Source organism: Littorina saxatilis, linkage group LG8 (assembly GCF_037325665.1).
Source record: "Littorina saxatilis isolate snail1 linkage group LG8, US_GU_Lsax_2.0, whole genome shotgun sequence".
NCBI classification, from domain to species: Eukaryota; Metazoa; Mollusca; class Gastropoda; order Littorinimorpha; family Littorinidae; genus Littorina; species Littorina saxatilis.
In genome coordinates this window covers 22,177,331-22,204,760 of record NC_090252.1, presented here as the reverse complement: position 1 = coordinate 22,204,760, position 27,430 = coordinate 22,177,331, and the positions used below count along the sequence as shown (strand labels likewise).

Here is a 27,430-nt window from a genome sequence, read left to right as displayed (position 1 = left end):
CACCTTTTATCATTAATACAAATCAAAACAATATTGTTTGATTTTGGGGGCCATATTCCCGCTTTTGTTCACCAGTGTTGGGAAATAACTCGTATATATCTATAGAAAGCAGAGACACAGTTAAAGGCAGACAACAAAGAACCTTTTTTAATCCCAATTTTTTTGTCAGTTCAGACCTACCTGAGGGGCGTGTATATATAGAAACTTTACACTTGCATAATTGCATCAAGCAGACGAAAAATACAATACATCATAGATAAGTAAATGTGCGTAATAAACAATACAGAATCTTAAACGAAATGAGGCAGAAGCCAACGCAGAAGTCAATACAGAAGTCAATACAGAAGCCAAGGGAAAGGAAAGGAAAAAGGAACAATAAAGGAGGGGGGGGGGGGGGGGGGGGGGGAGAGAAGATGGTGGTCACATTACTCGTGTGTATGAAACAGCTCGGATTGATAAAAACATAGATGTACACACATTGGGAATTAAATATCACCAGACCCTTCACATCCGGTATTGTGTGTCACAATACTGATACCCCAGTCACACATAGACGCCGCTTCTATACTACGCTTGAAAAGTGTCACAGAGCGTGGCCAGTGGGAGGATCTCCATGAGCGTGATTTGGCCGTCGGGGTGGGATCTGTTAGGTCGGGAAGCTGCACGTGACGCTCTCCCTACACTTATTTTGAACTGCACAAAAGAAGCGTAGCCGGGTCGTGTCGCAGTCCAGTCGGGATGTAGTTTTTTCTTTTATTTGCTGTGTGCTGTATTTTGACGGCGATATGCCGCGATTTGATAACTTTTTCAGATCGGCGAGATCGGCATGGTCGTGATAAAGATGTAGTGCTAGTAGACTGGGGTATCAGTCAATACTTGCTGTTCCTTGTATCGCAGCTTGATGCGACACGAAGTATTATACAACACGTGACCTACGAAGTGCTGGCTTCTTTGCGTACAACCACCTCATGTCCCAAATAGATCCTTATTCTGGGGATAATAATAGAAATTTAGCATAGTGCTGGATTTGCCCTTCTCCGCATTTATTTTTGTTTCCATATTATATTCTGGTTGCATTTAGCATTTTTCATCTATCAATTCGTTCCATTTGTATGCTTCTTTAAGTGAATATGATATGTTTAGTATGTGTTTAAGGACAGGTTGCCTTAAACCTTTATCCTTGTAAAATTAAGTTCGTCCGTTTGTTCCCTGGCTGGATTAAACAATTATTCGCGCACACAGAGTTGAAAAGGCTGTAAAAAAAATCCACATCGGCTGTCGCCATTCGGTTGTCACCTTCGGGTCGACACCTTCCGGTTATCTTCGATTTATATTCAAGTATACATTGTACTACCCGTAATAAAACAAACACCTCAGCAGATGGGTTTGAGTGCAGATCTGTGTGATGAGGTCTGTTATTGTAAAACCGGTAATATGACTGGAAAGGTATACTTCATTTCCCTACCAAATTCTGCAACGATTTTAAATGAGGTGGTTTCTATACAGTGAAACCTACAACACACTGAGACACCTCCGAAAGTCACATTCACAAAAGCAAGGTTCACACGTAAAGTCGTAAAGATTTACAAAAATCAGAACAGCTGAAACTGAACAAGTTTTGAAAGAACAACAAAATGTGTACTCAAAGCTGTTTTGTTCACCTATCTGGCATACAATGACGTTATGGCTTGTTCAGCCCGGTAGCTCAGTTGGTAGAGCACAGAGTGATCGGAAGGTCGCAGCTAGGTTCGAATTCGGGCTGGGACGGACACGGGTCAACTTTTTATGTGCAGACCCACTGAGACGGAAGGCATATCCCACCCCCGTGTCACCACAATGGCACGTCACAAAAGACCTTGGTCATTCTGCCATAAGTGCAGGTGGTTGCATGAATACACCTAAACACGCAGACACCTGGGTAGCGCGACTCCGTTGCTGCTAGCTTTCCACTGGGAGGAAGCGACCCGAATTTCCCAGCGGTGGGACAATAAAGTAATGAAATATGAAATAAAAAATGCAGGTGTTATTCTTCTGAGAAGCCATAATTGCAGGTTTTGAAGACAAAAAGCAATACATTTCACTACCTCTTTAAAACACTGCCTTCAAATCAAATTGTTGTTGTTGTTGTTGCCGGGTGGTGGTGGAGGTGTTGTTGGTGGTGGTGGTAGTGGAGGTGTCGTCGTCGTTGTTGTTGGTGGTGGAGTTGTTGTTGTTGTTGTTGGTGGTGAAGGTGTTGTTGTTGTTGGTGGTGGTGGTGGAGGTGTTGTTGTTGTTGGTGGTGGTGGTGAAGGTGGTGGTGGTGTTGTTGTTGGTGGCGGTGGAGGTGTTGTTGTTGATGGTAGTGGAGGTGGTGGTGTTGCGGTTGTTGTTGTTGCCGGGTGGAGGTGTTGCGTTGTTGTTGTTGTGTCGATCTAAACATCAACCTGGCAGATAAAATCTTTCATCCAGATGCACGAATGGTCGATCAAGCGAGCGAGGGTTGTGTTCGGCGTGGATTGCACCCATTGCACATTGAGAGCTCTCGTGACAACATTCACACACATCAATGGTCCTTCACCGTCTGGTTCACCTGGGAGCCACACGTTGTCGCTCAGTGGCAGCAATGTCCCGTCTCCCCACCGAAAGCTGCCGTCGTCCTGGGTCTTTGTTGCTCCTGCCATGTACCAGCCACTTGGGGCAACTGTGCATGTACACAAACGAAGCAGATATATGTACAAGTAAAAAATAAACTGACAAGTCGCGTGAAGCGAAATTACTACATTTAGTCAAGCTGTGGAACTCACAGAATGAAACTGAACGTAGTCCGCCGCTAGTGCAAAAGGCAGTGAAAGCGACGAGCCTGTTTGGCGCGGTAGCGGTTGCGCTGTGCTTCATAGCACGCTTTACTGTACCTCTCTTCGTTTTAACTTTCTGAGCGTGTTTTTAATCCAAACATATCATATCTATATGTTTTTGGAATCAGGAACCGACAAGGAATAAGATGAAATAGTTTTTAAAACGATTTCGGAAATTTAATTTTGATCATAATTTTCATATTTTTAATTTTGAGAGCTTGTTTTTAATCCAAATATAACATATTTATATGTTTATGGAATCAGAAAATGATGAAAAATAAGATGAACGTAAATTTGGATCGTTTCATAAAAAAATATTTTTTTTACAATTTTCAGATTTTTAATGACCAAAGTCAATACTTAATTTTTAATCCTCCAAACTGAAATGCAATACCAAAGTCCGGCCTTCGACGAAGATGGCTTGGCCAAAATTTCAATTAATTTGATTGAAAAATGAGGGTGTGAGACAGTGCCGCCTCAACTTTTACAAAAAACCGGATATGACGTCATCAAAGACATTTATCGAAAAAAAAACGTCTGGGGATATCATTCCCAGGAACTCTCATGTCAAATTTCATAAAGATCGGTCCAGTAGTTTAGTGTGAATCGCTCTACACACACACACACACACACACACACACACACACACAGACAGACAGACAGACACACACACACACACACACACACACACACACACACACACACACAGAGACACACACACACACACACACACACACACACACACACACACACACACACGCACATACACCACGACCCTCGTCTCGATTCCCCCCTCTATGTTCAGACATATAGTCAAAACTTGACTAAATGTAAAAAAGCGACCAACCAGCCAAGCAAACAAGCAAGGAAGGGAGCAAGCAGCCATTCAACCAAACGAACAAAGAACAAGTCGTGTAAGGCGAAATTACTACATTTAGTCAAGCTGTGGAACTCACAGAATGAAACTGAACGTAGTCCGCCGCTAGTGCAAAAGGCAGTGAAAGCGACGAGCCTGTTTGGCGCGGTAGCGGTTGCGCTGTGCTTCATAGCACGCTTTACTGTACTTCTCTTCGTTTTAACTTTCTAAGCGTGTTTTTAATCCAAACATATAATATCTATATGTTTTTGGAATCAGGAACCGACAAGGAATAAGATGAAATAGTTTTTAAAACGATTTCGGAAATTTAATTTTGATCATAATTTTTATATTTTTAATTTTGAGAGCTTGTTTTTAATCCAAATATAACATATTTATATGTTTTTGGAATCAGAAAATGATGAAAAATAAGATGAACGTAAATTTGGATCGTTTCGTAAAAAAAAAAATATTTTTAATGACCAAAGTCATTACTTAATTTTTAAGCCACCAAACTGAAATGCAATACCGAAGTCCGGCTTTCGTCGAAGATTGCTTGGCCAAAATTTCAATCAATTTGATTGAAAAATGAGGGTGTGACAGTGCTGCCTCAACTTTTACAAAAAGCCGGATATGACGTCATCAAAAATGTCACGATCTAGTGACATGGATCAAGAAAGTGTCACTCGGTGGGGTGCCTTCTCTTGGTCAATTACGATAGAAAGCGCCTGTGCGTGAGACTGGGCTACAGCAGAGTTTTGCTGACAGCGCAGGACAAACACGGATATTGTGTCGCTCGGATTTCACGGGGTGATTTCTGCTGTCGAGGCAGAATTGTCGATAGCTGAACTTGATATGTGACAAGGTTAGTCACGTGTTTTCGTCAAGGTTGTCTGTCAGACATGATAACTGGACACTTGACAATCAGCGGCAAGAGGAGAAGGGTCGGTGTCTGCGTCCTTAGAGTATGAGGGTTTTCATCACGACTAGATATTTCACTTCTATCTACGTGCCGTTCTGCTAGCACAGTTAGGGCTCTAAAGGAACTTCAACGAGATACCACCTTTTCGCTGTTACATGTTTGCTGAGGACGAGTCGTCAATTTCTCTTCGCCGTGCGGGGATGGTTCTTCACCGCATAAAGTATTCGGCAAGAGGTTGGATGGTGTATCACTATTGACGAACAGAGGCCATTCCAGGGAGGAAGCGGTTTTTGCTTCCATGAGGGTGCTACATTCATAGGCTTTTTGAGGTAATAAATCATTATCTAACGCTGTTGACGAGTCTGTGTTTGTGGAATGAAATACTCTCTGTTTTCCAGGTTAGCGCATAATTTGCTCTTTGTGACGCTAAAATACTAATCTGTATATGGTTTTTGCAGATATGGAGAGAAGGACGGAAAATGGCTGATTTGTTGTTGTAAAAAGTCCGTTTGTGAAGGCCCACGTGCTCGATGAGATATGTAAAGATGACATGTTTAAAGGTTGAGGTTGAGGGGTAGCTGGCATGTTTAGTGCACCGGTGCTTTCTGTTGCAGCCTTTCTATCTTCTGTTTGGCTGCCTACCTGCGGGACACTGTTAGCTGCAGACGCTGTAACCGGGATCATCTGATGTAACCAACTAACCGGTTAACCAGCAAACCGGCTAACCAGCTAACCAGCGACTGGGTGCGGCGTCTGATGTCTCCACTTTTCCCTGCTTCGTAACAACGCCAGCCGGCACTACATTCTACGGAGCAGTTGTGGAGACTATGAACAAATTACAGGCCGTCCACCCAGTGGCAAAACAAAGCTAAGTGCACCATGTCTTTGCACCCCGTTGACCACCGTTGTCATCTTTTCTATTTGTGATTATATTCGAGTAGTGACAACGTGGGGTGTGTGACACCTGCATTAACTAGCACTTTTGGGCAGATCAGCTATATCTTCCTAACTTTACACGGGATCAGCGTGTTACTATAATTTTCTATATTCTAACTGGCATTTTGTCAGTGACCGTGTTATTTACGTTTTGAACGTGAAAGAACATTTTGGGAGTGAAGTCTCGAGGGAGGTGGCGAGTTGTTGCATAAACAGGCGTCTGAAACTTATACTTTTGTTGTTTCCATTAAATTGTATGACTGCGAGAGTGGATCGTGGTGTGGTTAGTTAGTTAGAAGTAACTAACCGTTTCATAATCACCTTAAGTGATATAGTGAAACGTGACAAAAGATATTTATCGAAAAACGGAAAAAAAACGTCCGGGGATATCATTCCCAGGAACTCTCATGTCAAATTTCATAAAGATCGGTCCAGTAGTTTAGTCTAAATCGCTCTACACACACACAGACAGACACACACAGACAGACACACACACACACACACACACACACACACACACACACACACACACACACACACACACACGCACATACACCACGACCCTCGTCTCGATTCCCCCCTCTATGTTAAGACATTTAGTCAAAACTTGACTAAATGTAAAATCAACCAGATCCTGATGTAAGATTCTTATCGGAGGTTTTCCGCGCTCGAGCGCACATACACACACGCACTGACGCACGCACGCACACACACGCACACACACACACACACACACACACACACACACACACACACACACACACACACACACACGGAACACACACACACACACGCACACACGCACACACACACATAGAAGGAAATGAACAAAAACATGATTTTGTGACAAATACACAAGATTAATAATTTCACATCCGTATTGTAAAAACAAATGTATTGCAGTTACTGACAGTGATCAGCATTTGTAAACGTTCAGGCAGTGATAATCATCACATTTCAATGTCACTCCTTGCTAACAAAGATAATACTCAACTTGAAATCCATAAGTTAATTTTAACACACATGAGAAACAAATAAATGACCTCATCAAGAATAAAAACGGTTAATGAGTTGGACACGTTATTTAGAAAATGTTAACGGTTCTTAGCTGTCATCATTGCTGATAAACACAGGGGCCTATTCAAATTAATGTTGTTGCTTCAAGCTCCTGTAACTGTGCTCACACTATGCCTCTAGTAAACTTGGCCAAACAACTATTGCAACAAATTTCGCGCCCAAATTAAAGCATTAATTTCAGTGTCATTTCATTAAAACTTTATATGCCAGTTAAGGCCGTTCATTAAATATCAGGATCACCTTTTGGATTAAAGATTTCTTTTTACAGGGATCACGTGACCGCCGCTCAAATAAGGGTACCCTCAAAATCGACCAGACGAAAACGGAAGGGCCAAATGGAAAATCGACACAAAATCACAATAGGCAAAACTTTGCAACTTTTACATACGAGAATAAAGTCAAATCAATTATCTATCCTGAACAAATTGCTTTGTTTAGCTACCTTGCGTATTTCGTGTGCTATGCTATTCCTACTGCTTCAGGTGTCGATCGCAAGAGCGGTCAAAAACGGGACTTTTTGCGTCATTGTTTAGGGGTATCCTGCAATGATTTTGTGGCCAAGTTTATATAATTCCACCACCTTACATAACCGACTTGCCATTCAGGTAACCCAGGTTCAAATGAATTACTCTCACTTCACCTCTTCTTTCAGTTTAACACAACTTCGGCCCCTGTTAATTTTTATCAACTATTTCTCTTGTGCATGCTATTTTCAGGATGACAAGCAGTCTTCACACTCTACGTACGAGGTGTCTGGGAGCACCTCCGCGCAGAGGGGTTTTGCGGGCAGCGCAGCAAAGATAAAGAGGGACGTTTTTCTCGGGCTCGCGAGGCAGCAAGCACTTTGTATACTCTTCAGGCAAAATATTTCACTTATTGTTGTTGTCTGTTGTCTGTTAACAATGTGATTAAAAATGATACTTCAAAGGGAAACAGTAACCAGATTTTGTTGTTGTTTTTATTTCTCGGCACACTTCACAAATGACCTTTCGAGTTTTTACTGGACAAGTTCACATTATTTTGTAATTGAGAGAAAATGTATGGTCAATGTTGGGTTCTGTTAACCAATGGATCTAAATCGAGCAAAAACTGAAATACGAAAACCAGACCAAACCAAACCAAAACGACAACAACAACACGAAGGAAAAAACAAAGTTTTACGCCCTCACGGCAAAGCCATTAGGGGCATGTTACACGGGAAAACCCGGTGTAACACGAAATTTTTACTCCACGAAAAATTTACTCCGGAGTAAATATTCCGTACGAAATTCTTACTCCGAGTACACTTTTCGTGCGAGAAAAGAACTCCCCAAGGCACGAAAAAATTACTCCCTCCACGAAATTTTTACTCCCCATTTTTACATTTTGTCAAGTTTTTACTAAATGTTTTAACGTAGAGGGGGGAATCGAGACGAGGGTCGTGGTGTATGTGTGTGCGTGTGTCTGTGTGTGTGTGTAGAGCGATTCCGACTAAACTACTGGACCGATCTTTATGAAATTTTACACGAGAGTTCCTGGGATTGATATCCCCGAACCTTTGTTTCTTTTTTTTGGATAAATGTCTCTGATGACGTCATATCCGGCTTTTCGTGAAAGTTGAGGCGGCACTGTCACGCTCTCATTTTTCAACCAAATTGGTTGAAATTTTGGTCAAGTAATCTTCGACAAAGCCCGGACTTCGGTATTGCATTTCAGCTTGGTGGCTTAAAAATTAATTAATGACTTTGGTCATTAAAAATCTGAAAATTGTTACAAAAAATATATAAAACGATTCAAATTTACGTTCATCTTATTCTCCATCATTTTCTGATTCCAAAAACATATAAATATGTTATATTTGGATTAAAAACAAGCTCTGAAAATTAAAAATATAAAAATTATTATCAAAATTAAATTTTCGAAATCAATTTAAAAACACTTTCATCTTATTCCTTGTCGGTTCCTGATTCCAAAAACATAGATATATGTTTGGATTAAAAACACGCTCAGAAAGTTAAAACGAAGAGAGGTACAGAAAAGCGTGCTATCCTTCTCAGAGCAACTACTACCCCGCTCTTCTTGTCAATTTCACTGCCTGTGCCATGAGCGGTGGACTGACGATGGTACGAGTATACGGTCTTGCTGAAATATTGCATTGCGTTCAGTTTCATTCCGTGTGAGTTCGACAGCTACTTGACTAAATGTTGTATTTTCGCCTTTCGCGACTTGTTTTTACTTCCAGTAAAAATCTCGTACGCAAAAATGGGATGCGGGCGAAGGGATAATGCCAATAAGTGATCTCGCGCACACGAATGTCGCGCTACCCCCCTTCCACCACTTCCACCACCAAGACTAACAAGGGACAAGAGAGTAAAAATTTTGTACACCTGGCATGGGAAGTTAAATTGCTTGTGTTTGGGTGAAGTAATTTATTCGTTTTTATTCGTCAGGGGAGTAACATTTTTGTACGAAATTTTTACTCGGAACTCACCTGTCTTGGGGAGTAATTTTCTCGTGAAATGGGGGAGTGCTTTTTTCGTAAAGGGAGTAACTTTTTCGTACGAAATGTTTACTCCGGAGTAAAAATCTCGTGGGAGTAATTTTCTCGTGTTACACCGGCTTTGTATGAAAATAAAAATAACAAGAAATTCCTCCGAGGAGGTAGGAAAAACACCCCCGTTGGTCAAAGGGAAATAACCATTCTCACTGCCACCAACTGAGAAGGTTATTTCCCTTTGACCATTAATATGTGCCTCTATAAGTCCTTGTAGAATCTTAATCCACCAATAACTCCCTAACCGTGTGTTTGACTGGTCCCAATTTTTGTAAGGACCGTCTCAGGAATGTATAGAACCTGTTCACCAAGTTTGGTGACGATCGGTCCGTTCATTCTTGAGATCTATATGCGAACACAAACAAACAAACACATCGAGCGAAACCTATACACACCCCTATACCGGGGGTGTAAAAATGCAGGCGGGGGATGTAGACAGCTGGCTGCCGGCCTATCAGGGCACTTTCCCCCTGGATTTTTTCCCCCCCTGACTTTATCCCCCCGAATTTTTCCACCCGGATTATTTCCACCCGTGACCGCTTTTCCCCCTCAGACTATTTCCCCCGTGACTCTTTCCCCCACACATCGCTGGTCATCCTCCACCACCCAAAAGAAGGAAATACAAAGACTCTAACGAGCGCATTTTGCGGCTCGTTCGGTCATATGACAACAGAAACCTTGACACATACCTACTCGGAATTGCACACAATGTTTTCTTTTAGACGTTTCAAGATGTGAACATAGCAGAGATTGCTCAACACGTCGCTCGTCATCCTCCGCCACACACAAGAAGGAAATACCAAGACTCTAACCAGCGCATTTCGCGCCGGGCATACAGTGTTTTCTTTTGGACTATTTTAGACTCTTTTAGATGTGTATGTATGTAAATGTACGTGTTTTAAACCAAAGCTGCTGAATTAAAAGTAGGAACCACACATGTGTAAGAATACACATTTTATTTATCCATTTTATCAAAAAATTAAGCATTAAGCATTAACAAAAAAATTAAAATAAAATGACGGAAAGAGTCAAGGGGGGAAAGAGTCACGGGGGAAAGTGCCGCAGGGCGGAAAAGTCACGGGGGAAAAAAGTATCAGGGGGAAAATGTCACGGGGGGAAAAAATCTGGGTGGAAGAATTCGGGGGGATAAAGTCAGGGGGGAAAAAATCCAGGGGGAAAGTGTCCTAGAATCTGCTTTTGGAGACCTGAAATGGGCTAGGGACCGGGTTTGGTCGTCTTGGGTCAGTGCTGAAATGGTTACTTTAACAACAAAGACGACGATGACTTACCCAGGTTGCTAGTGACGTCATGGATGACCTGTTCTTCAGGGTCCAGGGTCTTGAAGTAGTACAGATGACCACCGTCCGCAGCACATCTTGTCCGAGCGTCTGACACTTCCTTTTTCTCCTCGTACACCTTCACACATCGTCGTCTGATCAGTTGGTAACCCAGGGCAACTGGGCATGCCATCTTTTCTGCAGAGAAAAAAACAATTCTTCACTCGTCAAGCCATCCAATAGTCTGAATAGACGGGCGCAGTGGCGTGGTGGTAAGACGTCGGCCTCCTAATCGGGAGGTCGTGAGTTCGAATCCAGGTCGCTGCCGCCTGGTGGGTTAAAGAGTGGAGATTTTTTTTTCGATCTCCCAGGTCAACTTATGTGCAGACCTGCTAGTGACTTAACCCCCTTTAGTGTGGCACTAAAATTAAACTTGGAGAATACATGGATTAACCTAGTTTTCTTGGTAGTTATTGAAGTGACTTATAACAATGAATGAAAAATTTGTAAATATTAATGGACACAGATCGCCGTTGCTATGGAAACAGCCGCCATTCATTGTTATAAATCCCTCTAACAAACTGGGGGTCCTGATTTGGCCTATATGGTCCGCTGAACCCAAAAAGCAACAACTAACTAACCAAGAAAACTAGGTTATTCCATGTATTCTCCAAGTTTAATTTTAGTGCCACACATCGCCTTAAGTCAACCTGTCGGTCTGAAATTGAAAGCTCGAGACGGAAAACCTGGGATCAGTCATCGTCGAGAATACCCAAATCTGACTAGCCAAATCCCGTAAACCCAGGCGGCTCAAGCTGCATGGTCTCGGAGAAGCATGCCAACATAAGACCCAATTTGCATAAACCAACTTTCTTTAGTTCAGTGTGAACATAACATATTTATACCTTTTGGAATTATTTTTAAACATACTAATGCAAATTCGATTGAAATGACTCAAATGACTTAAAACTTCAATGAAAAACCGAATGAATTAATTCTTAGCTGAAATGCAATCCCAAAGTCCGGACTGACTCCATTGTTTTTGTTTACAAAAGTTTCAATCAATTTGTTTAAAAACTGAGTGACCACAGTGCGGCCTCAACATTTCAAAAAGCCGGATATGGCGTAGTTACTTCAGAGTCTCCCCCTGTTCAGAAAATAATATTTAAATATGTACTACGTACTCATGTCGGGTTTGTCTTATTAGAAATGCGATGTGGTGCCAACACAATTTTTTTCCATGTTTGTGTAAAATGAAAATGGACATTAAAGTTTTCTTACCTTATCTTATCTTATCTTATTACTCATGTTGGGTTTAGAATGTTAGCAATCTAATTGTTCCGGATATCAGTGACAAACTGGCAAACCAACCAACCAACGAAGAAGTAAACACAGAAACAAACCAACAAACGTAACATAGAGCAAGCGATAAATTAATTTAATTTACGAATCAAGATGAAAAACAAAGCAATAATTCATATTACCTCTCACGAAGCAGCGGTAACCAACGACACTGGGCAGGAGCTGTTTGTACCGAAGTGACGTAGTTTGCACGTAACAAGCCAATGACGTCTCGCTCCAACAGAACAGCGTGCAGCATGGGCTTGAGTCACATGATTGCTCAGGAAGGCATCTCAGAGCACACTGCCCCAGAGACCTGGCATCTTCCACTGCGTTCAGGACAGTTCCTGGGTTGAGGCTGACAGCTATGTACTTTGCCTGCTGAAGATAGGCAAAGGCTTCAGGAGACACGACGATGAGAGATGTCAAAGCCATCGCCATCCTGTAGCAAAGACGTGTTTGGATTTCAGAAACCATTTTGTTTTTCGCGTTGGCGGAGAGATTGCTGCTGCTGGTGAATGCTGATCTTCTTCTTCTTCTATTTCTTCTTGTTCTTGTTCTTCTTGTTCTTCTCCTTGTTCTGCTTCTTCTTCTCCTTCTTGTTCTTGTTCTTTTTGTTCTTGTTCTTGTTCTCGTTTCTGTCGTTAAAGTTGTTGTTGACGTGATACTTCTTCTGTCAATCTACGTGCCCAGATAAGTCAGTAATGATCGCTCTTGTCCGTCCTCAGAAGAAGAGTTTAGAAACTACATTGAAAAGTTCACGACAAAAGTGTTTTAAAGAATACCTGTTAATTAAGACAGCGATCGATCAACGCTTAAAGGGGCGGTGCGGCTCAGAGCAATACTGACGCAATGATTTCAACTTTTGTCGTAGTAAAAAGTATAACAAGAGGCGAAGCCTTCAAGGCTCACGTAAGAAATCGACAAACAGTAACACAAACTCAATGACTCCGTCACACATATACACACACACACACACACACACACACACAGTAAGCATAGGTGACACGGTGCACGAATGCGAGACACTAGATCTAGATCTGTCTGTCTGTAGCCTACTGACGGGGACACGACTGCCAGATGGCCAGATCGACACTGCGCTTTCGACAGCGCTTCCTCGCGCAGACACTGGAAACACGGCTGTGCAGATTTCGAAAGCGCTTCCTCGCGCAGATACTGGAAACACGCTGTGCAGATTAACCTGTAGGAAATCTCCTTTGGTATCTTCTTTATCTATTTTTCTGGAGCTACGAAACCGAACAATGTGAAACCGAATCGGCAAACTGCAGCTCGGTAATAACTGTATCTATACCACAATCCTTCACGATCTGACCTAACCTTGACCCCTGACCTGGTCTACATACCACACACGACACAAACCAGTGACCTGTTTTTACCCCCCCCCCCAAAAAAACAAACAAAAAAACCCAAAAACCCACCACCCGTTTTCTTTGGATACACACTTTAACTACATACGTGCCGACGAAATGTTGATCATTGCTTCAATATTTTGAAGCTGTTGCTTGGATAATAACCAGGTAAAATTAGTATTTCGGTGTTTAGTCAAATGTTAAAGTTTCTATCACACACATACAGACACACACCCACGCACAGACAGACAAAGTTTAGCATTGCATAGGCTACACTTACGTGAGCCAAAAATCAGTAAAAACTCATAAGATTTTCTCATCAATACTTTATTGGACGTTTTCAAAAATGCCGCCAATTCGGATAGCTTCAAAATCCTTATTTTGGTGTTGTTTCACCGGGTTAGTAGTGCAAACAAGAAATATTCCAGCTTAATAACATTTGGTAAGAGTACGAGAGACACTGTTACCCTCTTTGGTTTGTTTATCCAGGTCGGTGGGTTTGTCTGCCTATCTGTCTGTCTGTCTGTCTGTCTGTCTGTCTGCCTGTCTGTATGTCTGTCTGTCCGTCACTGTACGTGATTGTATGTGCGTCAGCGTTTGTTGCATGTTTTCATGCTTGTCTGTGTTGCCATGTGTACCTGTGTGGGTGCTTTTGTTCTTTCTCAAAGTAACTACATATTTTATTTATACTGTCACGGTATTGTCTGGAACCATATTGCAAGATTTCCCAGGTAATACAAAACGAGCCTTCACGCGCTGATGAGCTTAAACTAGCTAGAGTCCTGCGGTGTCTGCACGTCGACAAGAGGTTCGTTCAGTTCACTGAAATAATTATTCTGTCGTTTGCTCTGAAACGACTTTACAGTTGAGATTTTAATCATGAATCATTCAAATGTTGTTTTCAGTGTCACAGACTGACAACAAATGAATACTAATTGAAATCATATCTGGACCATTGACACACAATTTTTCCGCAGTTGTAGAGAAAGCAGGTACCTACTTCCCTTGAATGTTTACGTTCACACTGATAATTATAACACGTGACAACCTTGCATGCAAAACGCAGCCCGCATACATGTGGAGGACACACGCACACACACACACACACACACCACACATAACACTGACACACACACACACCACACATAACACTGACACACACTAACACACACACCACACACACACACACACACCACACATAACACTGACACACACACACCACACATAACACTGACACACACTAACACACACACACACACTAATCCACACACACACACAAAACACACACGCACACACACACACACACACACGCACACACTGGCACACACGCACACACTGGCACACACACACACACTAATCCACACACACACACACACAACACACACTAACACACACACTAACATACCAAACACACACACTAACACCCACATACACACACACACACACACTGAGCAGGGTTTAGCCTGGAAGAAAAAAACAATGGGACATTTGTCCCTCTCAACCATAATTTTGATGGGACATTACATAGTCGAAGGCAAAACTCGCAATGCAGGCTAGGCGGTCCGAAAATGCTTTTGTCGAATGACGCAAAATAGTGCTTTTTGGTGCCATAAACACTATGAGTGCATTACATAAACTTTCACCTAAAAAATAACGCTTCAGTTTGCTTGTTAAAAAAATGCATTTTTACGATTTTTGTAGCATGTTGACTGAAGTGACACGTTTGCCTGCAATCACGATTCACTTGACCCCTACCCTGTATAACACAATTTATGAAAAAGTAAAAAACAAAAACGATTAAATACTTTGAACTCATCCTAGACCCAGTAAAATAATCCACACGAATCTGTTTTTCTTTTTGATTTACCTTATCTGGTTCATATTTTACGACAATTTGAAAATGATGAAAAATCACTTGCAACAGTGGGCGCGAATAAGTTGCGTTTCTTTCACCGGGTACTGTACATGTGGCAAAAATGAACATCAGGAACGGACCAGGCTTGAAAGTGTATTTATGGTAGAGGTTTGCAGAAAAGGTATGATATGAACACCGCAACACTGACAGAGGTACAGATATGGACAAAGAAAGAACGTACGCAGGCACTCACACACACACACACTGACACACACACACACACACACACGCACACACACGCACGCACACACACACACACACACACACACACACACACACACACACACACACACACACACACACACACACACTCAGTTACGCCAACGAGGAAGTTTTTTGTAGTTGGAATTTATTAACTCTAAAACACGCAAACCATGAGTACGCGTACAAAGTATGGAACCCACAGCCGCTGCGTATTATCGTTCTTGCATGATAATTTTCTAAGTCTTGGACTATAAACACGAGAACTAAATCTGGCACTTCTCTACGTGTTTATGCAAAATCTATGCATACATTTTGTTCATAATGAATAAGTACATACATGAAACATTAAAGGTACTGAACTTGTCAAATCCAGGTGCACGGAGCCCCTGGGGCTTTTAGTCATACCTCAGGCAGCTATCCGTTAGAAGAACTACCAAGTTTCATTAACTTGCACCCAAAGAGTCAAGAACTGCGATCATTTTGTTACGAATTAATTTCGTACTCGGACCCGGCTGGTCTTGACCTATTTTTGGATCTAAATTTAGATCAGGTAGATCACCACATCATGCACAAAAAGACACGTCACTAGCAAACTATGTCAGACGTCATCATGAGTTTGTGTAAAACAAAATCGGGAGGCCGGAATCACTCAGTTGAATCGAACTCCGACCAAACACCACGTAACAACTAGGTTAATTCATGCACTCGCGTGAACAAGAAACTGTCGAGCTTCACAGATGTCGTCGTTGGGTAGTTTTGGGTTTGTTTTACTACCATAGGAGGATTTTTGAACTGTAAATGCACTCAGCTGCAGCACTCAAAACGAAGGCTGTGACTGAGCTGCACTGTGCCTTTAATCATACACAATACAAAATTAAAAAATACTCTCTACATAATTCAAAGAATCAATGGTTCACATAGTCTAACTGTAGCTGATAGTGAGTAATGTACAGCTCTGCTGTCTTTGGGGATCATGTGGGCTGCATTTCTCCACTCCATTCGTGGTTACCGTGGCGGCAGATGCTACAGCACTGTCTCGAAACGGCTAACGCAATAGTCGGACAGAGTTGCGCCCCTGGAACGGCAGGTAGTTCCGGGCTGTGTCAGGGACGGACAACTCTTATCACTTTCGTTTTGAGACAATGCTATAATTATACGAATGTGGGACCCAGATCGGCTAACTGGCCCAAGAAGACATGTGCAAAATAACATGGGCCGATATGAGGCTCACATGCGGTGCTGGTAGGGCGTAATGTATTGCAAAATAATGACAATTTGGTATAATGTTCCTTGGCGCTCCAAGTTACCCTTTCAGCAGTTGCAGACAGAACACACACACACGCACACACACACACACACACTCACACACACACACACCGTCACACACACACACACACACACACACACACACACACACACACACACACACACACACACACACACACACACACTCACACACACACACTAATTAGGTTTGAGTAATTGTGTCGACAGTACAAAATTCACGTTGATACTGAAGAGATCTCGTTATCAAAGTGAAATATCTATCACTGCTAATTCAATCTATTGTCGGATGAAGATCATTTAACCCTGCTTTTAGAAAGTTGTCATTCTCTTTTAGATAGTTCTAAACAGTCGCTCCTGCTCTCAATCATTTGTTGTTGTTGTTGTTGTTGTTGTTGTTGTTCGGTTGTTGCTGCTGTTCAACTGAGCTGGCAAGCGTTTGCCACCATGCTAAATTTGAGCATGCCATACTTAATGATAATAATGACAGCTTATATAGCGTGTACCAAACTATGAATACAAAACACACACACACACACACACACACACACACACACACACACACACACACACACACACACATACACACACACACACACCCACACACACACACACACACACACACGCACACACCGTCTCACACACACACACACACACACACACACTCACACACACACACACACACACACACACACTAAGTCAACAGTGGATGCATATTAATCCTAAAATAACCATAGAACAATAAATACTAATTTCTCGGGTTTGATAGACAAAATACACGTGTTCAAATGTGGTTGTGTCCCTGTGCTTTCTTCATGTTTATCAACAGTTTATATGGTGACTTGTGTAAAACGGAACACAACCTAATATCCACAGAATTAATTTTTTTCTAATCCGGCCAAAGCGGCATGTTTGGCCTGCCAGATGATGTGAAACATGACGTGAGTTAAAGTCAATCAAAATCAGTCCAGTCAGTAATGAAATGAGAAAATATATCTAAATAAATTCTACATTTTAATCAATCGAACAGGCATGTATACACAAACTATGCCAATGAGTCAGAAATTCAAACGCAATCACGCACAACTATGTTTATGAGACACAATGTACACATCCACTAAACACAAAGAAATAGAGATCCCAGCAAATGTACAACACTCAATCAATCAATGAGGCTTATATCGCGCATATTCCGTGGGTACAGTTCTAGGCGCTCTGCAGTGATGCCGTGTGAGATGAAATTTTATACGGCCAGTAGATTGCAGCCATTTCGGCGCATATTTACCTTTCACGGCCTATTATTCCAATTAAAGTCACACGGGTATAGGTAGACAATTATTAACTGTGCCTAAGCCATTTTTGCCAGGAAAGACCCTTTTGTCAATCGTGGGATCTTTAACGTGCACACCCAATGTAGTGTACACGGGGGGGAGTTCGGACACCAAAGAGAGTCTGCACACAAATTTGACTCTGAAATAAATTTCCGCCGAACCTGGGATCGAACTCACGCTGACAGCGGCCAACTGAATACAAATCCAGCGCGCTACCGACTGAGCTATATCCCCGCCAACACGGGGAGAATACAACTGTACTATACAAACCCTATTTTATTTTGAATTCCGTCACCTCCGAATGTCAACTTTGCTTAAAAACTATACTCTTTTGAAATCTTCTGCCAACTGAACAGCTGATTGTTTTGGGTTGACAAAACCTCGGGACTGTCACGAGACCGGCAAAGATGACATGTTTATGACAACAGTAGAACTCTCTTTTAAGACTCCCTCCTTTTTAAGACCTTGTCTTCTTAGACTTTCTGTTCATAACCTCTGTAAAATTACCCCCAATCTAAGACTCCCTCCTTTTTAAGACCTTGTCTTCTTAGACTTTCTGTTCATAACCTCTGTAAAATTACCCCCAATTTAAGACTCCCTCCTTTTTAAGACCTTGTCTTCTTAGACCGTTTTTGTTCATAACCTCTGTAAAATTACACCCACCTTTTTAAGACCTTGTCTTCTTAGACTTTCGGTTCATACATAACCTCTGTAAAATTACTCCCTCCCTTTTAAGACCTTGTCTTCTTAGACTTTCTGTTCATAACCTCTGTAAAATTACACCCACCTTTTTAAGACCTTGTCTTCTTAGACTTTCGGTTCATACATAACCTCTGTAAAATTACTCCCTCCTTTTTAAGACCTTGTCTTCTTAGACTTGGGCGGGGATATAGCTCAGTTGGTAGCGCGCTGGATTTGTATTCAGTTGGCCGCTGTCAGCGTGAGTTCGATCCCAGGTTCGGCGGAAATTTATTTCACAGAGTCAACTTTGTGTGCAGACTCTCTTCGGTGTCCGAACCTCCCCCCGTGTACACTACATTGGGTGTGCACGTTAAAGATCCCACGATTGACAAAAGGGTCTTTCCTGGCAAAATTGCTTAGGCACAGTTAATAATTGTCTACCTATACCCGTGTGACTTGGAATAATAGGCCGTGAAAGGTAAATATGCGCCGAAATGGCTGCAATCTACTGGCCGTATAAAATTTCATCTCACACGGCATCACTGCAGAGCGCCTAGAACTGTACCCACGGAATATGCGCGATATAAGACTCATTGATTGATTGATTGATTAGACTTTCGGTTCATAACCTCTGTAAAATTACCCCCAATCTAAGACTCCCACCTTTTTAAGACCTTGTTTTCTTAGACTTTCGGTTCATAACCTCTGTAAAATTACCCCCACCTTTTTAAGACTTTGTTTTCTTAGACTTTCGGTTCATAACCTCTGTAAAATTACCCCCACCTTTTTAAGACTTTGTTTTCTTAGACTTTCGGTTCATAACCTCTGTAAAATTACCCCCACCTTTTTAAGACCCGATTTTCTTAGATTTTTGTTGGTCTTAAATAGGGGGTTCCACTGTATTCACGTGTGGAGGCACACTCCTTCCCGTGTTGACCTTTGGGCTCACCATCTCAGATCTGCATGCCTACTTGGCCACGGACAAAAAAATTAATAGCCTGACAGGGATGGTCAAATCTCAAATTTTAACTCGTCAACCGGGCGAGTAACTTCAATAAAGTTACTAGCCCGCCAGAAATTTCGCCGCCCCGGTAAGCCTACATACCACAATTGCTGCACCTGCAGTGTTTACATGGCTTTGAAACTCGTTATTTACAACCAAAAGTGTCGCATTGGACCAGAATTGTCACTGGCCAGCCGGGCGAGTTGCCAGCCGCTCTCTACTAGCCCGGTGGATGTTTTACTCGCCCGGCCCTGGCGAAAGGGCGGACGATTTGGCCATCCCCGTCAAACTACTTTCTATATAGAGCAGGATGTTTTGTTTAAATGAACTAATTTAATAAAAAGCCGCTCCCGGCCACATCGGAGATATTGACCATGACCGTTTCCAGGGGAAAGACCTCGAACATGTTATGCTTATTAACTTCTTGTTATCCTTTCGAAATTCTTATGTAAGCTCGACTAAATTTAAACTTTGAATGATATTATGCTCATTTACTTCTTGTTATCATTTGGATATTCTTGTAGAAGTCAAACTAAATATAAAGTTTGAATTATATGATGCTCATTAACTTCTTGTTATCACTTCGAAATTCTTATGTAAGTTAAACCTACTCTAAACTTTGAATCTTTAAGAAAGTGTAAATGATGCATTGGGGTAACTCTGACTGAACTCCCGCAGAACAGAACATTTACTAAGTTTTATTTTACAAATCACCTCTGTAAAACAAATAAGCCTACATTTAAACAAATGAACACACATGGTAAACATTTATTTCAGCAGCTATGATGAAAAACAATAAAAGGTCTGTACTAGTCCCCGCAATGAGAGTCAGAACACCTTCTAGTCCGTTTTGTGCCAAAACACAGTCAGAACACCTTCTATTCCGTTCTGTGCGAAAACACAGTCCGAACAGAACAGACAAGTTGTACATGTACGATGTTGGTGCATTAGCTACAGCAAGTTATACACAAACAGAAAAGCGCTACTCTTATTGAATAGTTCATATAGCCTACGGTAGCATTGTATATTTACAACCTACGCACTAATCAAAACACGGGTACCCCCACCCCCCCACCCCCCAAAAGGTCAAAAGATGTGAAGGCTTCTTATGGTTAAGCACACCTCATCACTGCAATATAAATGCTATCAGTCACTAATCATGCTGTCCCGGAGCAGTTTCATACATGATAATTATATTGTACTCATAACATATTCATTTATCAGTGCCTTCTAAGCCCACACGCTTCTGTGCTTTTGTCTATGAAAACACTCATGGTCTACAGTAGGGTGAGAGTAGCACTAGTATTAAACAATAGTGGTTACAAAAAGGCAAAATACACAAACATCTTTTCATTTTAGTTTGAAGCAGACTATCAAACTGTAGAGCGTCTTTATTCCACTAGCACTAATCGTCCTAAACAACAATATACAAGTTGCTTTGGTCTTTTTTGAATAACAAAAAAATATGTCCATCGTTTACACATCAGACAGATTGTTCGCGAGAAAGGGTTTCGGCGAATCTACCTACGCAATACTAGAACGTAAGCGCGACTTATTCAGTGAGTAACTTCAACATCCAAAATGAATATGATTGTGAAAATCATTCAGGCGAAAGTACTCAGACATATTATTACTATCAAAATTGTCGTTGAAAAAATCTCTGCTTGTGGCCCGCAGTGCATAGCGGTTCTGTACCACACTGTCAATTGTGTTCTATTATGCCCCCTAAGTTTCTTTCGGATGGTAACTGGCGCCACCTCGCGGCAAGATCACACGAGAAAGGAAAAAAGACTTGCATTGGTCCCAAATAGCATATCGGTTTGGTAACAGTTCGTGTGTAAGTCGTGCATTTTATACGGTAAACAGACAATGGTCGGTTCTGGTGAGGTAATGCCCCTTCTTTCTTTCGGCTGGTAACTGGCGCCACCTTGCGGCAAGATCACAGGAGTTGTCTCGCGTTATCACCCCAGAAGCGCTCATTGATTGATATACTGATTTGCACTTCTATCATTAATTTTTTTTAACTAAAGTTGGATGTACAGCTTGAATAAATATCATCTGTGTTGTATCTAACTTATTCTCATCAGCTTCCATTCAGGGACACCCGAGTATGCTCAGTCTTGTGTGAAAATGTGTCTTTTATTATGGGTAGTTGACGTGTGTGTGTGTGTTTGTGTTTGTGTTTGTGTGTGTGTTTGTGTTGTGTGTGTGTGTGTGTGTGTGTGTGTGTGTGTGTGTGTGTGTGTGTGTGTGTGTGTGTGCTCTGTTTGTCTGAACTGATGTTACTTCCCATTTTTGTTGTATCGCTTGCCGTGAGTTGCAGAAAACCACTCTGGCTAACCCGGGACAATCCAAACTTTTTATGGTCGCAATTATTTGGAGTTTACACTCAGTTATTCCCCGAGATTAAAAATGTCAGAATAGTCCAGCCACAGATGAACATGTTCAAATCAATCACAATATGAGCGTGATCGGATTGTCAGCCAAAAAGCCAACATTTTTTCCTTCAACTTTGGCCTCACTTGCGTCATCGCCGGCTGTGACGTCACAGTCCATGCCTACGTCACTAAGCATCACGCTCATCTCGTCGACGCTCAGACACGTGCAACCACAACTGGAGTAGCTCGTGAGACTGAGTCGCGCGCTGTCCAAGCTACTGAGAGAACCCCCTCCCTTGTTTTTGGTCAGACCACACGAGTCTGAGAGAAACGCCGGGTTCAGCGACTCATACAGAGATTCCTCGGTATCGTCCAACAACAGCTTGGTTTTGTCACCGATGGCGTAAATATCCAGAGAAGCGGAGGAGTTTTTTCTTTCTTTCTCTTTGGAAAGAAGTGCGGAGAGAGCGATGTCTTTGAGTCTTTTCTTGCAGAGGTCATAGTCGGAGAGAGTATTTTCGTCGTGTTCATCCTTGAAGGGGTAGGTGGAATAGGTTTTGTAGTGAGGAATCACATCCTCGTCATGGTGGTGCCTGCGACGGGTGGGAAAAGTGGAATATCTCTCCTCACTCTTATCCCTGCTACGGATGGATCTTGTTTCAGGGATGAGCCTTCGAGTCATCTCTGGCGTGATGGCCCTTCTACCCGGCTCCGGTTTCGGGTTGGTGTTTCGCCGGGTGGGCGGGACAGGGGGTGGTGTCGGAGACTGGGCTAGCGTGTCGTAGCTCGAGCGTTTCTTTTTCTCTTCTATCAGGCGAGGGGCTACGTCACTGAGCACGTCGTACACATGACCTTCACCTTCGTAGATGTCTTCCGTGTCTTGCTGGGAGGTAGGAGTAGTCTCGTCGTCAGACTTTTGGGGACCAGTTTCTGCAGGTGCAGGTATTTCAGGTAACTGAATGTGTTGTCTGCGACCATGAACCTGACTTTGTTCATTTTGACCTTGACCTTCACGATTTTGGCCTTGACCTTGAGAAAGTTGACCTTGGTCTTTAGATAAACTGTCGCCTCCCAGCTTTGCTCTGTTCTGGCAAACGGGACACTTGTCGTCTTTGCTCTCTTCGTCCTTATGCGTGTGATCGGTCCTGGGCTTTTTCAGCACCGATTTCAGAGGCTTCTGAAGACCGGGAGCAGCAATGGGGCGCACGGCTCCGGAGTAGGTGACCTTGGGCCTGGAAGTCGGGGACGAGGAGGCAGTGGCTGTGCACGTCGTCTGCGTGGACAAGGAAGAAGAGGAGTGGGTGGTGGTGGGCGAGGAGGAGGAGGAGGAGGAGGTGGTGGTGGCTGGAGGTCTGGACGAAGACGAAGTTGGACGCTTGAACCCTGAAGAGTACACCTCTATCGTCTCCTCCTGCTCCGCCATCTCGCCACCCACTGCGCCATCGTGGCTCTCCCCAGGGCGGTAATCGAGGAAGACCATTTTGCGGGGAGTGCTTGGCAGATCCGGGAGGTGGATCTCTCGGTTGTGAAAACACTCCCACGGTCTCAGGTGACGCATGGGGGTCCGGATCACAGAGTTACTGTCTACTTCCACGCTCTCGATGTAAGGCTGTGACTCGCCATCCGTGTCGGTTTCGATCGAGGCTCGGTATTGGAGGAGATTTTCACGAGCCGCGATCGCTGATTGGTTAGCGGCGTCTGCGACGGCAGCGTTGCTAAGGTCCTCTTCGCTACGCTCTTCTTGGATGCCCCAATCGTCGTGGAACTTGGGAAGCTCCGCCCTGTTTCTCACGCCCTTGTCTTGCAAGGAGAAGAACTTGTTGGTTAGCGTGGGCCTGCCGGAGATCAGCTGGTTTCTTCGGAAAGTGAAGTTGTTCTCCAAATCTGCCTGACGATACGGGACGGGCATGCAACCATTGCGATTCGTCGGCGCGTTGAGACGAGCATGGATCTGCATGTCTTCGGAACAACATGGCAGACCGCACGTGTGCCCCGGTGGATTGTGGGAGAATCTCTCGTGAGGTTGGGATTTCTGCTTCTTGCGCATGCGCGTCAGATTGCGCCGCCTGGTGGAGAAGGGGCGAGGTGGCCTCCATCCGAATCCAAACTGCACCTGTTAAAAAAATAAACAAGATTAAAAGGTTAAAGGCTGATGTTAGTATATAGTGATGATAACCAACCCCTTTAGGACTGCCAAAATATATGAGGAATTGACATCTGAAAAAGGAGGGAATCTTTAAATGGAAATAACTTTACAGCCAGGTCTTAAAAGGAAGCGAGTCGTTAAATGGAGGTATCTTTGCAGAAGTAAAGAATTTTTACCGTTATGACCGCAGAAAATCGTAGAAACACTGTCTCAAAAGGAGACGGCTTAAATAGGGGGACCTAGAAATGGGTTCCCTCTGAAATAGAATGACAGCATTCGCAAAATGAGTTCTAGGTAAGCGTGAGCCAAACCGTTTAGGCCTAAAAAAAAAAATAGGTGTGGTTACGGTAACCCGACCTACCCTATTTTTAGGGGCCGATCCTATAACTTTTTATTACATTTGTCAAAAACAAAAAAAACAAAAAAAACCGAGTGCAAAAAACGCAATGAAAGCGAAAGCGCCCGTGTCGCACACTTATTTCCCTGTCAAGTAGGTTTAATTTGTACACATTAGAAAAAAAAGTTTAAAAAAAAAAAGTGATTGCCTACCTACTTACCCTATTTTTTGGGGCTATGTTACCATAACCACACCTAATTTTTTTTTGGCCTTACACGGGAAGGGCTGTGCTTTCAAGATGTTGGTAAACGCGAGTTAGTCATTCGTGCACTACCGGCACGGTGGCCTAGTGGTAAGGCGTCCGCCCCGTGATCGGGAGGTCGTGGGTTCGAACCCCGGCCGGGTCATACCTAAGACTTTAAAATTGGCAATCTAGTGGCTGCTCCGCCTGGCGTCTGGCATAATGGGGTTAGTGCTAGGACTGGTTGGTCCGGTGTCAGAATAATGTGACTGGGTGAGACATGAAGCCTGTGCTGCGACTTCTGTCTTGTGTGTGGCGCACGTTATATGTCAAAGCAGCACCGCCCTGATATGGCCCTTCGTGGTCGGCTGGGCGTTAAGCAAACAAACAAACAAACAAATTCGTGCACTGAGGCGGAAACAACGAACATGTAAGGGTTATGGTATATTAACGAGTTAGTCAATGGGTGTTATCAAAGCTTATGTATCTATACATTTATACTTCTAAAGAATACAAGTTTCATACACGTAAAGGTAAACTTTTTTTGTATGTCAATGAGCTGTGGGTCAGTAACAAGATGGATTAAAATTAACAAAACAGCACCGATGAGACAACGGAATACACATTGTAAATGTAGTTAGTGAAATTACAACCATAGAAGTGATAGTGACACTGCAAACAGAAAATCGAAAGTTATACATCAATCAATCAATGAGGCTTATATCGCGCATATTCCGTGGGTACAGTTCTAGGCGCTCTGCAGTGATGCCGTGTGAGATGTAGAGATTACATGCCGAGTCTCATTGATTATCAAAAATAATGGTCGAAGTTAGCGGATCATGAAAAATGCGAGCTTTAGCGAGCTTTTTCATGACCGCGAACTGAGACCATTATTTTTGATAATCACTGAGACGAGGTGTGTAACCTCTTTATTCCTCCTTTCTTCAGTTATTCAAAGAAAAGAGGAGGTTTTTTGCGAAAGTTTGATCGAATCCTATTCACTCAACCAGTCAACCTGCGCAGGCGATCGATTAATGCGCGGTTGTATAGTTCCGTGCAAATCATTCCATTCTGTTAACACTTCTTGTCAGTTTTCCTATTTTGGACTAAAATCAAGTACACAGATATGCTGTTATTCTGCTGTGGCGGCAAAGGTAGATATTGTGTGTTCTGTATATGTTTTGGTATCGCTTAGGATAATGACTGTTCTTTCGTCAAATGGGACTAGCAGACGAACTTTTGCACCCGTGTTCCAACGTTAAAAACTGTATGAAGTTAAGTTTTCTGGGGAAAATAGTGTATGAAACCGCTTTATGTTGTTTAAATTGATGATATGTGTGCATTTGGTTGCGTGTGATCTGTTTATTAAATGAAATATTGTTGAAAACTGACCGTCGGATTGCAGTCTGTTGTCGAAGAAACTGAGTGAAAAGAAGGGGAACTACTCTTGTCGCGAGACAAAGTATGAGCCTTGCGGGAAATTGCTTGTGATGAACGTTTGAGCACGGAAAATCTAGATTCAGAAAACAACCGAACTCATGGATTTTATATGAAGATTCATGTGTTCAGGCCTGTAGTTGTTAATTTAAATGCGGTATGTTTGTATTGTTTGCTCCAGAGATGTATACTTCGTACGTTAGAGCGTTCGGAACTTTTCAGTCGCAAAAAGTAGTACCGAAACAGAACAATTTTCAACCCATTGCACTATCGAGGATTCAGGCTGTTGCTGGGTCGTTATTTGTTTGGTTGCTGGGTCATTATCGAAAAATAACTACCCCTACAAGTTTACAGAGGTAAAGAAGCAGAGGGGGGAATAAGAAATTTTATACGGCCAGTAGATTGCAGCCATTTCGGCGCATATTTACCTTTCACGGCCTATTACTCCAAGTCACACGGGTATGGGTAGACAATTATCAACTGTGCCTAAGCAATTTTGCCAGGAAAGACCCTTTTGTCAATCGTGGGATCTTTAACGTGCACACCCAATGTAGTGTACACGGGGGGAGGGTTCGGACACCGAAGAGAGTCTGCACACAAAGTTGACTCTGAAATAAATTTCCGCCGAACCTGGGATCGAACTCACGCTGACAGCGGCCAACTGAATACAAATCCAGCGCGCTACCAACTGAGCTATATCCCCGCCCCCATTGGAAATGGTAGACAGGATATGGAGAAAGAGCACAACTGTTATTTGTGTTCAGGAAGGACCAGTTAAAACACAAATCTGAGATGAACGAAGAGGAAAAAGACACACCAACAGACAATACCGTAGTGGCCGAGTGGTAACGCACTTGCGCTCGGAAGCGAGTTCGACCCTGGGTCAAGGCGTTAGCAATTTTCTCCCCCCTTTCCTAACCTAGGTGGTGGGTTCAATTGCTAGTCTTTCGGATGAGACGAAAAACCGAGGTCCCTTCGTAACAATGTCCACCAAAATACCCGTGTGACTTCGAATAATAGGCCGTGAAAGGTAGGATATGCGCCGAAATGGCTGCGATCTGCTGGCCGATGTGAATGCGTGATGTGTTGTGTAAAAAAAATTCCATCTCACACGGCATAAATAAATCCCTGCGCCTTGAATATGTGTGCGCGATATAATTTGCATAAAATTAAAAAAAAAAAAATCCCTGCGCTTCGAACTGTACCCACGGAATACGCGCGATATAAGCCTCATATTGATTGATTGATTGATTGATTGATGAGTAGAAAACATATATAAAGAGTCTGAAACTTTGAAACAGTGTTGGAGGTTAGAAACAGTTAAAAG

At 42.8% G+C, this 27,430-nt stretch overlaps 1 protein-coding gene across 1 annotated transcript; it reads right to left on the bottom strand.

Annotated features, from left to right (window-relative positions):
- Window positions 1-20,664: 20,664 nt before the first annotated feature.
- On the bottom strand, window positions 20,665-24,050 carry LOC138973042 (uncharacterized). The gene has a single exon (XM_070345698.1). The coding sequence runs from the start codon at window positions 23,987-23,989 to the stop codon at window positions 22,019-22,021; it is 1,971 nt and encodes a 656-aa protein (XP_070201799.1). The 5' UTR covers window positions 23,990-24,050; the 3' UTR covers window positions 20,665-22,018.
- Window positions 24,051-27,430: the final 3,380 nt, after the last annotated feature.

What these genes read in the sequence shown, in the direction of transcription:
- LOC138973042 (XM_070345698.1), bottom strand. Translation starts at nt 23,989, where the DNA reads ATGCGCAAGAAGCAGAAATCCCAACCTCACGAGAGATTCTCCCACAAT.